The sequence below is a fragment of the Apium graveolens genome, unplaced genomic scaffold, assembly GCF_009905375.1.
Source record: "Apium graveolens cultivar Ventura unplaced genomic scaffold, ASM990537v1 ctg4451, whole genome shotgun sequence".
Lineage (NCBI taxonomy): Eukaryota > Viridiplantae > Streptophyta > Magnoliopsida > Apiales > Apiaceae > Apium > Apium graveolens.
In genome coordinates, this window is record NW_027418538.1 from 10,625 (window position 1) to 30,044 (window position 19,420).

At 34.7% G+C, this 19,420-nt stretch overlaps 1 protein-coding gene across 1 annotated transcript; it reads left to right on the forward strand.

The window, feature by feature from the left end:
- The first annotated feature begins 9,767 nt into the window (after positions 1–9,767).
- LOC141701847 (adagio protein 1-like) lies at positions 9,768–16,019 on the forward strand. The gene is made up of 2 exons (XM_074505463.1): positions 9,768–10,246; positions 13,773–16,019. The coding sequence occupies exons 1-2, from the start codon at positions 10,026–10,028 to the stop codon at positions 15,379–15,381; spliced, it is 1,830 nt and encodes a 609-aa protein (XP_074361564.1). The 5' UTR covers positions 9,768–10,025; the 3' UTR covers positions 15,382–16,019.
- Positions 16,020–19,420: the final 3,401 nt, after the last annotated feature.

Here is a 19,420-nt window from a genome sequence, read left to right on the forward strand (position 1 = left end):
AGTTAGTAATCCTATGATCAGGAACTATTTAAGTTTAGAATTATCATCTTTTAGGTCTCACTATTATGATCTCATCATAATCCATAAAAAGCTTTACTCTAAACTATGGTATATCTTATTTAAACACTTAAATAGATAGAGCCCGTAATAAAAACAAAACTAGTCTTTTATTAATATCAATGAAATCAAAACATATTACACAGGAAGTTATTCCTAAATCCTAATACATGATTGGACTTAGGACATATTCATTTCAATCTCCCACTTGTACTAAAGCCAATCACTCTGGTATCTAATACCCATCTAGTCTTTATGACGATCAAAGTGACTTTCAGAAAGTAGCTTTGTGAGTGGGTCTGCTATGTTGATATGTGTGTCAGCTCTATTTCAATACAAAACAAGAAATGTTACCGCGCTCCCACTAACCCTTTTGTAGACACATGGTTCATCTACGTTTTTGATAAAACCAAACTCTTTGATTGTCTCATCAAAACGGATGTTCCATCTACGAGAACCTTGCTTTAAACCACATATGGTTCGCAGCAGCTTACACACTAGGTTTTCATTTCCCTTGGAAAGAAAACCATCTGGCCATTTGTCAGATCTCATAGTCGTAGTAAGCAGCAATCGCAAGCAAAATCCGAACTGATTTTAACTGGGCTACAGGTAAAAGGTTTCATCAAAGTCAATCCATTGCCTTTGTTTGAATCCTTTTGCCACAAGCCTGGCCTTATAGGTCTCCACCTGGCCATCTGCTCTAATCATTCTTTCGTATACCGTATACATAGATTCCTTTTCGGATTTCATGGCACTATGCCATTTCTCTGAGTCAACACTACTCATAGCCTCATTATAGGTCACAGGGTCATCATTATCAATGATCGACAACTCATTGTCATTCTTAATGACAAGACCATATTACCTCTCAGGTTGGCGAGACACTCTCCCTGTTCTATGAATGGGCTGTTCCACAAAAGGTTGTTCAGTCAGAACAGGTGTTTCCACTTGATCCGTTGTAGTTTGTGCTTCTTGAACTTCATCAAGTTCAAATTTTGCTCCCACTGTTTCCTTCAAGGATAAACTCCTTTTCCAAGAAGGTAGCATGTCTGGAGACAAACACCCGATGATCGGTGTAAAAGTAATACCCTAAAGTCTCTTTACGATATCCCACAAAACTACATTTTACGGATCGATATTCCAGCTTATCTGGGTCAACTTATTTGACATAAGTTGGACATCCCCAAATCTTAACGTGTTTAAGACTCGGTTTCCTTTCTTTCCATATCTCATACAGAGTTTGAGGAACAGATTTGGAAGGCACCTTATTCAGTAAATATGCTGAGGTTTCCAATGCATAACCCCATAGGAATACTGGAAGATTTGCATAGCTCATCATGGACCGAACAATATCTAACAAAGTTTGATTTTTCCTTTCAGATACCAATCTGGAGGCGTCCACTGGGAGACTATACCATTTACTTTGAGATAATCCAGAAACTCTCCATTCAAGTATTCACCACCTCGATCTAATCGAAGAATTATAATACTATGTTTGGTTTGTTTCTCTACTTCATACGTATACTCTTTGAACTTTTCAAAGGCTTCAGACTTGTGTTTCATTAAACACATATCCGAATCTAGATCTATCATCTATGAAAGTAATGAAGTATGAAAATCCACCCATGGCTTGCGTAGATATTGGTCCACATACATCTGTGTGTACCATTCCTAGCAAATTTGCAGTCCTCTCTCCATATCTACTAAATGGAGACTGTATTGCCACTATAAAGTGAGATTTTCATCATCCCTTTTCTTTTATTAGTTTGTTCAATCTGAAATAAATTATGTCACATACATACAGACCATTATTTAAAGCACCACGTCCATAAAGAATATTATCTCTAAGAATAGAACATTCATTATTCTCAATAATAAATGAAAATCCAGCCAAGTCTCACATGGGAATAATATTCCTCACGATCGAGGGAACAAAATAACAATTATTTCAAACAATAGTCTTGCCCGTAGGCCTATGTAAATGAAATGATTCTACATCTACAGCAGCAACTCTTGCTCCATTTCCATCAGTAGAATCACCTCCTCTTCCTCAAGAGTCCTACTTCTCCTTGGTCCCTGCAACAAATTGCAGATATGAGAACCACAGGCGGTATCTAATACCCAAGTAGAAATTTGATTTAATGATATATTCACTTCTATCATGAACATACCCGAATCAGAAGCGGTAGTCTCACTACCCTTCTTCTTCTTCAATTCTGCAAGGTAAACCTTGCAGTTCCTCTTCCAGTGCCCCACCTTGTTACAGTGAAAGCAAACAACTTTGCTCTTGGGGCCTTCAGCTTTTGGTGGAACCGGCTTTTCTTCACCTACTTTCTTCTTCTTGGAAGGGTTCCTCTTCCTTTTCTTAGGATTGGAACCTTCATCAAATAGAAGAACAGAACTCTTCTTAGGGGAAAATTCGATTCCGCAGTCTTCAACATGTTGTGGAGTTCAGGCAGGCTGACATCCAACTTATTCATGTGAAAGTTCACAACAAACTGCGAGAACGAACTCGGAAGCGATTGCAAGACCAAGTCTTGGCTCAGCTCCCCATCCATGGCAAAACCAAGTTGTCCAAGACGTTCAATCAAATTGATCATCTTAAGTACATGGTCATTCACAGATGATCCCTCAGACATCCTACAACCGAATAACTCCTTCGATATCTCATATCGAGCTATCCTCCCCGCCACATTATACAACTCTTGTAGATGCATGAGGATAGTGTGAGCATCCATATGCTCATGTTGCTTCTGTAGCTCAATGTTCATGGAAGCTAGCATGATGCATTGAGCAACATTTGCATCATCTATCCACTTACGATACACAATATGTTCATCATTATGCGCATCGCTAGCAGGTTCAGTAGGCTTAGGTGAGTCAATCACGTATTCCAGCTTCTCAATCCTGAGAACAATTCTCAAGTTTCGAAGCCAGTCAGCATAATTAGGACCAGTCAATTTATGAGCATCTAGTATGCTCCTGAGTGATAGTGCAGAAGACATGACGTACAAAGTAAATCTGTAAATGATAAATACATAACAATACTTAGCAAATATTCGATTTCATTTTAAAAACACTATATGAATCGGGCCTTTATTCATAAGTGGCTCCCACTAGTTTACCTAATTTATTCAACCCCCTACATGAAAAATTAAGCATTCATAATGCTAGTGGGAATAGGGATCCTACATTCCATTACACAACCCCGGCTGTAGCACGAACCGCCATGTAATGTTCAATAGGCAGACAACTCTTGTCAATTACATCTTATGTTATTCCCTAATCAAACTTTAGCCTCTTGAATAATTGAGTCACGGTTGTGGCACGACAAACACAATATTCTAAGTCAAGTCTAACCCAACATTCCGTACAGTTGAATCAGTCCCCAAAGGCCCACGGTTGTGGCACGTACCGACCTTTAGATTCTTATTCAATGTACACATCTCTATTTAATGGACAAGTATTTCTTATTTCGAAATCAAAGCCCTCGGCTGTAGCACAAACCGACAATGATTCAAAAATAAGAACTACTTTTCTATCATGTTGGAAGGCTATGACCGACACAAGCCCATTGTGTCATTGGCCAATTACTACTTGATATTATTTAATTTTAGAGGGATTATATTAAGTTACAATCATAATCATATTATAAAGGGATTCTTCCTTTTAAATTAAATATTTCAAATCAATAATCAATAATCAGATAATTCCCAGATCGGGTGGAGCATTGTCAAGAGGCGTCACTTAATAACCCTTTCTTACAGATAGAAATCTGTTGTTGACAGAATCATCCTTTCTCTCATATCGAAAATTCATATTCAATTACGTGTTTCATAAACACAAGAATCTCATGATAGTATTCATAATATTGTTATTAAGGTTATGAAACAATTTCACTATACTAGATTGTCTAACAAGCGCCTTATGTTCATTTAAGTTCACATAAATCTATCATCGCATGATAAACTAAGCATATATCATATATATAAACATGAATAAACATTAAGGTAGGCATGTTATATCATCTAGCACATTAGTCTAAGCATTATACATCTCTATGTATCACATGAAGCATTTAAAAGCAATTAAAACAGTTAAAACAGCTTTTAAAACACTTCCGGGAATATAAACAGTTCAAAACCTTTATATAAACTAAAATTTAATCACACCATTAGATCCGTCTCGGAAAAACGAATCCAACGATATATTGTACGCCCAAAACGGAGTTACGAAACTCCCAGAAATCAAATTTAAAAATAACAAACGGGCTGTAACGCATTACAGGAACGCGTTACAAGCCCTGTAACGCATTCCGGTGATGCGTTACAACCCTTTTAAGCCATTAAAAGGTGTAACGCATTCCGTGAATGCGCCACAGGGTGTAACGCATTCCCGGAATGCGCGACACCCCTTTCCCTTCTCTTGTAGCAGCCGACACAGCCGCCTGACATCTCTGTTCTCTGTCTGCTTTGCTTTTCTCTTTTCTTGGAGGCCGTGCCTCACCATCACATCAGTACAGCATTCAACACACAGGCAAGCAACCGCAGCAGATATATATATATATACATACTTACAATTTATATATATATATGATTATTTAATTATGAATTTAATTACAAGAACTTCAAAATTTCATAATAAAAAATCTATACATCATAAAATTATGAAAAAAATACCCAGACGATTTACAACACTTGTAGAACCCAGATCAACATTCAAAATTATTCTGAGAAACGATTTCTCATCAGACAAAATTAATCCATAATATAACTTGTAAAAATCATAATTAATTCATACAAGCACATAAAATTCTGAAATTTTTACCACATATCTATATGCATACAACCTAAGCTCTGATACCATTGTTGGATTTTAATCACAGCGGAGGCATGGTAAAACACTTTTACACACATAAAATCCAAATAAAAGCATATAAATCGTGGTAAAAAACGTATGAATCGATTACTAACCTTTAATATGCGATCCAAAAGCAACGATCGGAGATCCTTAGCAGCTGCTCCTCAAACGTGAAGGACTCCACCGGTATCCACCAAGAAAACGACGTTAAGGAGGAGGAGGTGGTGGAGAGAATTAGGTTTTATAAAATATTGGGGTTAGAATAAAAATAGGGTTTATAATAGTATATTTATAGGCAAAATTTTCAGCTGAAATTTTCCCATAAATATTATTATTATTATTATCCCATTTATTATTCTCATTAATAATTAAAACACCTTTTAATTATTAATCCTTTTTCTAAATACTTTAGAAATAATTCTCTCTTTTTATTTAATTTCCAAAAATTAAATCCTTTAATTAATAATATTAAGAACTTTTCTTAATTAATTTATAATCAATTAAATCTCATTTAATCAATTATTAAATTTGCCAATTAATTATTTATTTCATAAATAAATAATTATTAGCCATTATTAATTAATTCCTCCACCATTAAATCATTCTCTTTTTATGGTGTGACCCTGTAGGTTCAATATTAAGCCGGTAGTAGAAATAAATAATAATAAAACTATTTTATCATTATTTATATAAACTCTCTAATTTATTAAATATGATTAATTAATTAATCACATTTATTCTACATCGTGAGGGATACTTCTCAGCATATCGCGACTATCCGGATAATATGAATTCACTGCTTAGAATACCAAGAACCTATTCAGTGAATAGTTACCGTACAATAAACTCCTTCTACCCTACAATGTCCCGATTAAATACAAGGCATGGATCTCGTGTCAAGCCTATCTAATTTAATCACTTGCTTGCCATTTACTATGCTTAGTTCTATGCAAATTAGAAACTCCTTTCTAATTTCATTCACTCTGGCCAGAGATTCCTGAACTAGCATAAGTGGATCAGCCTTGAGCATTCGCTTCCTTCACTGAAAGGGGTAGATCCTTTATTGATCATACACTATCTTCGTGTACAAATTCCTATACCTAGTAGAGCCCTAATAATTATCCCTGGAGACTAAGAACTAAACCAAAGCATAGTTCAGTGTACACAAGATGACTATGATGACCTCAAGTCTAAGGATACTTGTACAACTATCACTATGTGAACAACTGCTGACACGTGAGTGAACTCCATCAGTTGTTCAGCTGTGCGAGTCATGTTTAGTGAACTTATTCTATAATAAGCACCTACATACTAGCTATAGTGTCACCACACAAATGTCTTTGAGAACAGACATCCTTCATAATGAAGCAAGCATAGTATGTACCGATCTTTGCGGATTATTAATTACCAGTTAGTAATCCTATGATCAGGAACTATTTAAGTTTAGAGTTATCATCTTTTAGGTCTCACTATTATGATCTCATCATAATCCATAAAAAGCTTTACTCTAAACTATGATATATCTTATTTAAACACTTAAATAGATAGAGCCCGTAATAAAAACAAAACTAGTCTTTTATTAATATCAATGAAATCAAAACAGATTACACAGGAAGTTATTCCTAAATCCTAATATATGATTGGACTTAGTACATATTCCTTTCATCTTGTTCCTAAGAAAGATAACAAGTGGTGTATGTGTGTTGATAGTAGAGCCATTAATAAGATAACTATTAAGTATCAATTTCCTATTCCTCGATTGGAAGACATGCTTGATGAGTTAGTTGGTTCGAAATTCTTTACAAAGATTGATCTTTGTAGTGGGTGTCATCAAATATGTATTCGTCCAGGAGATTAGTGGAAGACAACTTTTAAAAGCAATGATGGGTTTTTTGAGTGGTTGATGTTGCCCTTTGGGATATCTAATGTCCAAGCTACTTTTATAAGGTTGATGAACCAGGTACTTCGTCCCTTCATTGGTCTTTTTGTGGTGGTATACTTCGATGATATTCTTATCTATATTAAAAGCTGAGAAGAGAACTTAGAGCACCTTAAACAAGTGTTACATGTTCTTGAAGAAAATAAACTATATATTAACTTGAAGAAGTGTATATTCTGCACCAGTAAATTGTTGTTTCTGGGTTTCAGTGTGGGAGAAGATGGTATTCAAGCAGATGAAGATAAAGTTAAAGCAATTTAAGATTGACATGTTCCAAAATTTATTACTGAGGTACGAAGTTTTCATGGTTTATCTACTTTCTACAGGAGATTTGTAAGAGATTTGTGTACTATTACTACTCATATCACTGAATGTTTGAAGAAAGGAAAATTTTATTGGGGACTTGAACAAGAGCAAAGCTTTGCCTTAATAAAATAAAAATTATGCACAACACATGTTCTTGCCTTACCTGATTTTGATAAGATGATGTACTATCTCAAGAGAAGAGACCGGCTGCGTTTTTCAGCGAAAAGCTATCTGAAACGCGTAAAAAGTGGGGTACTTATGATCATGAATTTTATGCGGTGTTTCGAGCTCTAAGACAGTGGGAGCACTACTTGATTCAGAGGGAATTTATTTTATTTACAGACCATCAAGCTCTGAACTTTCTTCATAGCACGAAAATTATCAACAAAATGTACACTTTATGGGTAAGTTTTCTACAAAAAAAATTCTTTTATCATTCAACATAAGTCTGGTACTTTTAACAAAGTAGCAGATGCTTTGAGTCGAAGAGTTTATTTGCTGGTTACCTTAGAACATGAGATTTTGGGCTTTGAATTATTGAAGGAGTTGTATTCGGGTGATGCTGAGTTTAAGGGTTTATGGGTCAAGTGTAGTAGAAATCACCCATCTGCAGATTTTCATGTTCAAGATGACTACTTGTTTAAAGGTAATCAGTTATGCATCCATTGTTCTTTGTTGAGAGAAAAACTTATTCGTGATCTTCATGGTGGTGGACTTAGTGGACACCTGGGCCGAGATAAAACCATTTCTAGTTTGGAGGAGAGGTACTATTGGCCTCACTTGAGAAAAGGCGTAGGTTCAATTGTGAAAAGATGTTATACTTGTCAAGTTTCTAAATGATAGTCTCAAAATACCGGTCTTTATATGTCTTTACATGTTCTTGATGATATTTGGGTGGATTTGTCCATGAATTTTGTGTTTGGGCTCCCTTATACTCAACGGGGGTGTAGATTCTATATTCGTGGTTGTTGATAGATTTTCTAAGTTGACACACTTTATTGCACGTAAGAAGACCGCGAATGCATCAAACATAACCAAACTATTTTTTAGGGAGGTTGCGTGCTTACACAGAGTGCCGAAGTCTAATACTTCAGATAGGGAAACCAAATTTCTTAGTCACTTTTGGATAACTTTGTGAAGGATGTTTGAAATAACTTTAAATAGGAGTTCTACTGTTCCTCCTCAAAATGATGGGAAAACTGGGGTAACTAGTCGAACCTTGGAAAATATGATTCAAAGTGTTTGTGGTGAGAAGCCGAAGCAGTGGGATTTGGATTTGCCTCTACCTCAGGTGGAATTTGCTTACAATAGCGATGTTCATTCTGCAACAGGAAAGTCATCTTTCTCTATAATATATACTTATGTTCCTAAGCATATAATTGATTTAGTCAGGTTACTCAAGGCACCGGGAGTTAGCGTAGCAGCAGAGAATATGGCTCAAGAAATTAATTATGTGAAAGAAAGTGACAAGGCAAGGCTTGAAGCTATGGGAAAGAAGAACAAAATTGCCGCAAACAAGAGAAAGAGTGTCAGTTTTTAAAGAGGGAGATGAGGTGATGGTGTTCTTGCGTAAGGACTGGTTTTCGGTTGGAACATACAATGAGCTACAACCTCGGAAGTATAGCCCGTTTAAAGTGACACGGAGGATCAATGACAATGCTTATGTTGTGGCTATTCCAAATTTGATGAACATCTCTAATACGTTCAATGGGACTGATATATATATATATATATATATATATATATATATATATATGAGTACCATGTGGATTTGTTTTATATTCAGATGATAACTCGGGGTCCAATTCTTCAGAGGTGGAGGAGACTGATGTTAGGACAGCTTGCTACAAATATTGAGGATGCTATGGATCGGAAAAAGGGCACAAGGAAAGGGACTGCATGATCACGCTACTGAGAAGGGATGATGGCATGATCACACTTTGGGATGGCATGATCATGCCAAACTAGGAAATTCCAACGGTTGATGTTTGGTGGTTGCATTATAATAATTATTTTATTTTTAATTCCGATTTGGGTTTATTTATTTTGTTTTAGGGTTTTATATCCCTACTTATATAAGCATCAACATTATGTACTGGATTATTATCTTATTTATTAATAAAAAACCTTTAAAAAATTTCTGATCTTTTGGTGAATTCCAGAGTTATCTTTTGGAATTCGTGCTTGCGAATTTGTGTTTATTCTTAAAAATTAGTGATTGCTTATCCTACGCTTCCGTGCTGCATCAGTAGCATAGTATATCAGACATTTGAACATCGATATTATGCACTAAAGACATTTTTGCAAGTAATTTTGTGTCTCATTATAATAGATATAATATTATATAAAAATTGTAATTTTATATAATTGTTATCAAATTATAACTTTTATCAAATTATAATTGTTAAATAATAATTTATATAATTGTTATCAAATTATATTATAAAAAAAATTAAATAAACTAACCTCGCATTTTAAAATTCCAATTCAATTTATACTTACAAAAATAGAAAAATATATAAAATTAGAAACAACCGTGCGTTGTAAGCTACTATAATATACATAAGAAAATTATTATAAATTGTAAAATATTTGGAAAGTAAAAACAAAAACGGGCGACGGGGGATGGTAGATCTCAGCTGTAGTAGTACCATGTTATTCTAGACTTCTCCAACCACTCGTTCATCCTCCCCACACAACTAAAACCAAAAGCCAAACAAACCCTAATTCCTAATTTTACCACAATCACTCTTATCCCCAATATCATCTCAGAGAGAGAGAGAGAGACCTAGGGTATCTGAAATCAAAATTGGGGGAAAGTTGCCGATGGGTTGAGGAGAGAGTCAAAGAGAGAGAGAGAGAGATGGAGTGGGATAGTAATTCAGATGTAAGTGGAGACGATGAGGGCTTTTTATTGAACGACGGTGGGCCCTTTCCTTTCCCAATTGACAGTTTGTTACAACCAGCACCCTGTGGCTTTGTTGTTACGGATGCTTTGGAGCCTGACCATCCGATTATCTATGTCAATTCTGTTTTCGAGATGGTTACTGGTTACTTGGCTGAGGAAGTTCTTGGTCGTAATTGGTTCGTTTTCTTTACTATCACTTACATTTTTTAATCATCTTTTTTTCTATTTTATGTGATATTTTCGAGCTGATATATTGTGATTGAAGGTGTGAAATTAAATTTATTGCTATATTTTTGAGATGGTACAGATATATATATTGGCAAAGGGGCAGAAATGTTGGGTGGTGGCCTAAATGTCACTTGGGTTAAAAATGGCTCTAAATGTCACTTCAAAACGGTAAATGTGTAATGTTTATGCAAAAGACCCAAAACGGTACTTCGTGTAACGTTTTGGCATTTTGATTTTTTTTATGCGCAAAACGGTAGATAAAGTACCGTTTTGGTACAAAACGCTATATGATGTACCGTTTTGAGCCAAAACGCTAAAAAAAAATTTAAAAAAAATAAAGTACCAAAACGGCACACTATGTACCGTTTTGCATTAAAAAAACAAAACGTAAGACGAAGTACCATTATGAAGTGACATTTTGGCCATTATTTTCAAAAGTGACATTTTGGACCATTTAACACTCAGAAATGACATTTTGGTCCATTGTTCTGAAATGTTCTTATTTATAGTCGAGGAAGAAGCAATTACCTTAGGTACATAGCACTGATCAGAATTAACTACTTGTAATTTTAGAAAATGACATGAAACGGAAGATATAATTAAGGATTGGATTATGGATGATAATTTAATATTAATAAAAAGTCCAGATCGTAAAATTTGCCTAGATGATAATCAGAGAATTCGATTGTTTCCACACAAGGTGATTATATTATGGTTCTTTTGGAAACCACCCTTTACACTGATCTATGGATTTTAATCTTGTTTGTAATTTTACTGGTGTAGTTAATTGTCATAAGAACTCATGTTTGGGTGGAAGTTAATAATATAAGATTGAAGTCTGTGACGTGCTTACTCATTTTTTTTTGTATTATTTTCTTAAAGTTTAGTTTACAGTGTCGTTAATCTTTACTCTTTCTAGTGATACATGATAACCAGTGGTTAAATTGTTGTGACCAAGTATTTTAGAGTTTTCCTCTTGCTGGTTGAGACTATTGTCTGTGCTGGTGCTATGGTTGTCATGGCGTTGCTAAATCTGCGTCATGTGAATGATGTGGCAACCCAGTAAGGTCTAATCTTACAGTGTGAGTATTTCTTAAGAATTGAGCATACTGCTTCCGCCCAGACACCATATAGCCTTACGGTGACCGCGCAGATTAAGATTAGAATAGCGTAATTGGACTTAAAAGGAAATTAAACCTGATGTTGGTAGATTCACGGGCATGTTACAATACTTTCAAATTTTACCATTATATTACTACATGATTCTTAGCTGTTCCTTTCCTTCACAGTGGGTTTCTGCCAGTTTAAGTTGTTTATAAAGAGAATTTTATGTAGGAAATCATCAAGAACTTTTTTTCCTATTTATTGTTATTAAATATCCAACGGAGCAAGTCTCTGCATCAGAACTGGGTAAGGGAAAAAATCATTGCTCCAGCTGCTACTTATTTGCACTCTTTTAATTTAGCATATAGTCAAGTTTAGTGGTGAACTTGTAATCCGTTTTCCCCCTTTTGTTAAATGCCCTGCCATTTTTATCATTACTCATCTGCATCAGTCTAGCTGCTTCGCATTCTCTGCCAATTGATGAAGTAGGAGCTAGGAAAATGCAGTGGATCATTGCTCTCATTCTTGAAGTAAAAAACTGCCACCCCCTTCCCACTTCTTTGTCAACCAATTTTCGGGAAGTAAACAACAAATTACAACATAAATATACAGGTATATATAATATAGGGAGAGGTTCAATTAGAAACCAAATTAGTATAGAAACTAGAAACTAGTCCCAGATAAAAAATTTGGTAACTATTCGTAATTAAGAATTCACCCGTTTGTACAGAAACAATTAATCACTATTTTGTATACAACAAATCACCCAAAAATATAATGTACATACATATATACACACCATATAATCACCATCATCTTCCCCCTACTGCAATGATGGAACTCCTACCATCCCTGCCTCCACCTACTGCAACTGCTGCCTGCCACCACCACCAGCACAGACCTCATGCCACCACTTGCCACCACCTCCGACCTCCTACCACCACCATTGGACCATCAACAATCGACCACTAGTAGCTACCATGAATTAACAATCGGCCACTAGTTGCTATTATAAGCAAATTTTAAAATTTGCCAGTCAAAAACTAACGATTTCCGATAATAAAATAGCGACCTACAGTGTATGAATTATTGATCTCCGTATTATGAAATAGTGATTTGGGTTTGGTTTCTAGGCTAATTTGGTTTCTGGTAGAGTAAGACCTATATATCTGAGTAAAAAATAAAGATGTATGTATCTTGACGAATAAAATTAAGCATTTTGTTGATAAGATTAGTATTTTGTTAGGAGTTGGTTTCTTTTGAAAATTCCCTTTGGAGGTTTTAACTTCCACTAATGCATAATTCTCATTGGATAGATTTTGTCAGGCTTCAATGATGAACCAGTAAATTTTATGTCTGACCAAGTAAGAGTTACATTTAAAGAAATTATGTTTACCACTCTGAATAGTAAATAATTGTAAAGAAGATAGAGCGGAAGGGCTGGAAAGGGTTACACTAAGTAAAGGGCTAGAAAGGGTTACACTTTATGTCACAGTCTTATCTATTATGATAAAAAATGAGAAGAGACTAAGAATTAAGAAGAAGTAACTTACCATTTTCTTTGATTTTAGCCTGAATATAACCTATATTGATACTTGGCACAACTAGCTTTCAATTTAAATGGATATATATCATTATTTCATAATGTTCTAATACCTTTAGCATCCTTTCTGCACAGCTTTGTAAAAACCTAGATTTTATTTGTATGTGGCTATGTGCACATTGCACAAACAAAAACCTATCTCCTGAATAACTAATTGTGTATGATGGAGAGTGTGCTCTTTGTAAATGATAAAGTAATACTTACAAAATTTATGGCATAGAAGTTTTTTCCGGTGCAGCTTCTTCATTTGGCATTCATTGTTATCATTTTTTTCTTATTTTGTGTGTGTTGGTATCTGGTGTACCTTTCTTAGTTTCATGCTGTCTCTTTATATGTGACTGTCCTGAAACCTTAACAGTTCTAGATGCGTGTATTTCACATGGTTCTCTGTTAAGGCTCACGTTTGATCTAAAAGGTCAAAAACTTGGATCCGAAAGATTACCCACTTGGATTAGTATATGTTTCTTACCATTCTCGGATGCGTGTGTTGGAAATGTTAAGTGACAACTATTAATAAAACTGATGATAGGGTAAACTAACGTTTAGAGTACTTTTATGGATGAGACTGTGTACTATGTTCTTAATTCTCATTTTCTCAAACTATCTCTCTTTTAGTTTTTATGTCAAAGTGGCCTGTTAATCTGTTTCATTGTGCTGCATACTTCTGATACCATCTTTCACTCTTCGTTTTTAAATTATTGATAAAATGGAGACTTGCAATATTAATGTTATTTTGGGGTTCTTATTTTTGTGGAAATTTGTGGCAGTCGTTTCTTGCAATGCAGAGGTCCTTATGCACAAAGAAGGCATCCATTGGTAGACTCTTCAGTTGTGTCAGAGATAAGAAGATGTCTCGAAAAAGGGATTGAATTTCAGGGTGAATTGCTGAATTTTAGAAAGGATGGATCTCCACTAATGAATAAATTACGTATGATCCCTATATATGGAGATGATGACACAATAATACATATAATTGGTATTCAGTTTTTCACTGAAGCCAATTTGGATTTGGGCCCACTTCTTAGGTCTTCAATGAAGGAAACTGCCAGTGCGCAAGATCGTTTTCGTTCTAGTCTCTCCTGCAATCGTCTACTTCAAGATGGGAGCAGAAATAATATTCACGGAGTTTGTGGGATACTGCACTTGAGTGATGAAGTCTTGTCTCATAATATCCTTTCACGCTTGGGCCCGAGAGATATTGCATCTGTTGGCTCTGTCAGCAAGCGGCTTTATCTGGTGACAAAGAATGAAGATCTTTGGAGAATGGTCTGCCAAAACGCCTGGGGTAGTGAAACAACTAGGGTTCTGGAGGCAGTTCCTGGGGAAAAGAGACTAGGATGGGGTCGATTGGCAAGGGAGCTGACCACTCTCGAAGCAGCGGCATGGAGGAAAATAACTGTTGGTGGAATGGTCGAACCCTCGCGTTGCAACTTCAGCGCATGTGCAGTTGGAAACCGCGTGGTTCTTTTTGGTGGGGAGGGAGTCAACATGGAGCCAATGAATGATACTTTTGTATTGGATTTGAATTGCAATAACCCTGAGTGGCAACATATTAAAGTGAGTTCTCCACCTCCTGGGCGTTGGGGCCACACACTTTCTTGCATGAATGGATCTAATTTAGTTGTATTCGGAGGTTGTGGGCAACAGGGGTTACTGAATGACGTCTTTGTCTTGGATTTGGATGCCAAGCATCCAACATGGCGTGAGATCTCTGGTTTGGCTCCTCCCCTTCCAAGGTCCTGGCATAGCTCCTGTACTCTTGACGGAAGCAAATTGATTGTATCTGGTGGTTGTGCAGATTCTGGAGTACTTCTCAGTGACACTTTTCTGCTCGATCTTTCAATTGAGAAGCCAATTTGGAGAGAGATACCAGCAGCATGGGCCCCACCTTCTCGGCTTGGTCACACACTCTCTGTCTATGGGGGAAGGAAAATTCTGATGTTTGGTGGTCTTGCAAAGAGCGGTCCTTTGCGGTTTCGTTCCAGCGATGTATATACAATGGATCTAAGTGAAGATGAACCTTGTTGGAGAAGTGTGACTGGGAGTGGGATGCCGGGTGCTGGAAATCCAGGAGGATTAGCACCTCCTCCGCGGCTAGATCATGTAGCTATTAGCCTCCCTGGTGGAAGGATTTTGGTCTTTGGTGGATCTGTGGCAGGTCTTCACTCGGCCTCACAATTATATATCCTGGATCCAACAGAGGACAAACCTACATGGAGGATACTAAATGTACCCGGGCGCCCTCCAAGATTTGCTTGGGGACATAGTACCTGTGTTGTTGGAGGGACAAGAGCAATTGTCCTTGGAGGTCAGACTGGTGAGGAATGGATGCTGGGTGATCTTCATGAGCTGTCTTTAGCAGGTTCTGTTGTTTGACCAATTTTATTCAAGAAAAATCAGTATGAGATGGAAACAGGATTTTTGGCTATTATGAAGATTGTCTCAAGGAACTTTAAACTAATTTATTGCATCTATGAGATGGGCCAGGCTTATGGTTGTGGCCGGTACTCCGCTAAAGTATGTGTTAAAAACTGGCACTTGTTTGGGTTACTATGACAATCACAGCTGGTGATACAATTCGGGTCAAGTTCTGTGAGATTTGCGTGGAACTGTCTGTATAATGCACTCCCTTTGTGGCTTAGGAGTACTGGTATAGATAGAAGGTTAGGTATCATATACATAGGTCTGTTTGCAGTATGCATGTCATTTCTTCTTGTTGATGATGATCTGTTTGTGTAATATGGCAGCAGGAAGGAAAAAACAAAATGATTCGGAAATGTGAAACAGAACCGGGTTTGATTACTGTACATTAATAGTAGTGCATGTGTATGTGTCATTTATGCGTACCGAGAAATTAGAACTAAGCGTGCTTAGTTCTGGTGGTTGATATGTGAAGGAAAATAAAATAGCAGCAGCAACGGCAACTGATATAGTTACATAAATCTTGAGTGTGTTTAAAGATTAAATGTAGCTACAAAATGTTGTAAAATTCGTGTAGTGTTTAGCTGGTTTCATCTTTTCTAGTTTTTTTGTCTTGTTCATTGTATCTGTTAATTAATACTCCCTCCGTCCCTCCCAATTGTTCGTTTCTGAGAGTGTTCGGCACGCATTTTAAGATGAATAGAAAGTATATTTTTATAACTTTTTTTAAAAAATTTCTTTTTCTGAATAAAAATAGAATGTTTAAATTTTTTGTCAGAAAAATAATTTTTTTTAGAAAGCTAAAGAACCATACTTTATTTTCATTTTAAAATGCGTGTCGGGTACTCTCTTCCAGAAATGATAATAATTGGGAGGGACGGAGGGAGTAGTTGGTGGCCGGAAAAGAATTGGTTTGCGACGAAGGATAAAAATGTTTCTAGTTGTTGATAGGTCCTAGCCTCAAAGGCAAGGCTCCTTCCCAAGATAATTGGTGACCCTTATAAGAACTAACTTAAATCTCGTGCGATTCACAGGTTCTCGTTAATATTTAAACTTTTTATTTATTCTGTCATATTATAATTTTAAAATTATTTATATAAATATATAATAATGATAAATTTATAAAAAAATAATAGGATAATATGTGGCCGTAATTTAGTAATATAAGTATACTAGTAATTTAACAATTTAGTAGTTTAGCGGATATATAACACTATTTTTTTATTTTTTTTAATAATAGAAAAATCTGTGGTTGTAGTTTAGTAGGATAAGTAGACTATGTGTGTAGTAGTTTAATAATTTAGTAGTTTAGCGGATATATAACACTATTTATTTATTTTTTAATAACCAAAATTAGGAAATAATCGTTGACCAATTTATACTCAATTCCGGTTATTATAGTATAGTATAGATTACATATGCACAGAAAATCTGAATCCGAGAAGCACGTTCGATTCGATCCGAAAAATTCGGTAAAAAAGATTAAAAAAAACAAGGCCTGGTCCTATCTGGCCCGCGGGCCTTATTTGGCCATATTTTTCATAAAAATCTGGCCCGACCCGATCTGACAAAAACTCGCAATTAAGCCCGATCCAGATTTAGGATCGATTCGGATAAAAGCCAAGCCCAATTTAAATAAAAGTCTGGCCCGACCCATTGAAAGCCCCGATTTTATGTTGATTTTTAATAACTATTTAGATAGAACATTGGAAAAATTAGATTTTATCATAATTTATTTTATAATTAAATATAATTTCGAATAAAAGTCCGGAATTTCTAATAAATTATTTAGTGAATTGATGATAGTTACACATGTGAACACCTTTTTGTTAATATTAAGGTCGTATTATTTAGAGCGACTGATTACTTAACATAGTATCAGAGTTCGATTTAGGGAGTGACTCGGGTTCGAGTCATCCCTCCCCTATTTATTTAATTTAAATATTTATTGTTGGTATTGATATTGGTATTAGTTATATTTGTCGTTGACAATCGTAACGAAAAGTATCGTACGATTGAGGGAGAGTGTTAAAGAGTATAATATCCAGTTCGGGTCTTTATCTACCACTTTAAGGTTTTAGAACGATCGGTTACTTCATATTCTTTTCGTGCAAAAAAATTTAAGATAAATATTTAGTGTATAATAAAAATATACCCGTCTTTAATATTACAACAATTCATCATGAAACATAAAAAAGATAAGAAATAATAAGTTGATTAAATAATCTGAAAAGCAGATGTAAATAATAAAATTTGATATTTGGTGCGTAATAATCTACACAAATAAAAATACAAAATTTAGGGAAAGAAAAGAGGAGTCCGAGAAAGAGGGCCCAAGTCCTTGTTAGGGCTATAAAAAAAATTTGAAAAATTTGATATCCGTCGTAAATATTTGTATTTGTATCCGAAAGAATTTGAAATCATCCATATACGAAGTAAAGCGGATTTTATCTTATCTGAATCCGATAAATTCGGATACAAATACAGATATAGACATATTCGTATTGAATAAAATCTGAATCCAAAATTAAATATATATGAAATTTAAATATTATATATATATATATATTTATATATAATCTAAAATTCATTATCTTAATTTTATAATATGTGTGAGTGTGTGAATATATATTTATATATTTATTTATTTATTTAATAAATACTAAATATATTTAACTTTAATATTATTGTAAAAATATTACAGACATAAATAAAAATATCATTTGAGATTAACTTTTAGAGATAATAAAATTATATTGAAAAGATAAATAAAATTTAACAATTAAAACTAAAAATAGGCTTAAATCACTTTAACTCTTAACTTAGTTTAAAAAAAAATAATTTTATTTTTTAATATTTATTTTGTAATTTTGTTGTATTTTTAATATAAAAATAAAAAATCTAATTAAAAATAGAATTCACATCCAAATATTATTTGTATCCAGATAGTATCAGTCGGATCTGAATTCAGATATTATACTTAAATTTTTTTTAAATTCAGATACAATTACAAATTTTTGAATTCGGATCTGGATACAGGCAATTCCGTATTTGAATTATTCCTTTTGAGTGCCCTGATCCATGTCGTTAGAGTCGTATATTTGAGTTGTGTTACCACTTTTACCACTCCGAGCCTAAAATATGATAGTGCAAACAAGATACTATACATACCGTAATGTCGGAGTATTGGTCTTGTTGATAGATCGGATTTTGATCAGATCGATCTAAATTTATATCATATCTATTTATTTTTTTAGATTCGAATCGGATCGGCATAGATATTTTATAAGTCTATCCATATCTAAATATGTTCGAATCACCGATTTCGGATCCGATATCTGCTATATTTATGTATATTTATATTTTTTTAAGTAACTTATTATTAAGGCCATTTAATTTTGACAGTTACAAAATACCTTGAAATACAAGCATAATAACAATTTATTAATATCGACAATTACACCCTGCAACATAATACAATACATTTAAAGATAAATAATCAATAACATTAAATTAATATGTATAAAGGCCTCAAGTCGATTACTGTTGCAAAAAGAGGATGGATAACAAGAAACAATGAGAAAATGTACTTATAGAAATGGAGTAGACCGAATTATGGACCGGGCCTTGATACCATACTAGGTTGAGATAAGATTTTTAAAATTAGAATTAATAAAAAATATGTTTATTATTGTCTTAGGAAGAATTTCGTTCAACAGTGTTTTGGAGGTTAGTAACGAAAATAAATATCAAGGGTGGTATTTTTAGGGTGGAGGTGGTGGTGCCTGAGTTTATATGATGACTTCTTAGAAAAGAATAGGGTTTTTTTTGTAATGTCAACTTATGTCTGATACAAGTGCCTATGTACCGTATTTATAGGTATCACATAATTCTTGAGTAACTATCTAAGCCCATATCTTAGTCAGGTCACGTAAATCTCGACCGACCAAGAATGATCAATTTTGCCAACGGAATTTATTAACAAGATAGATTC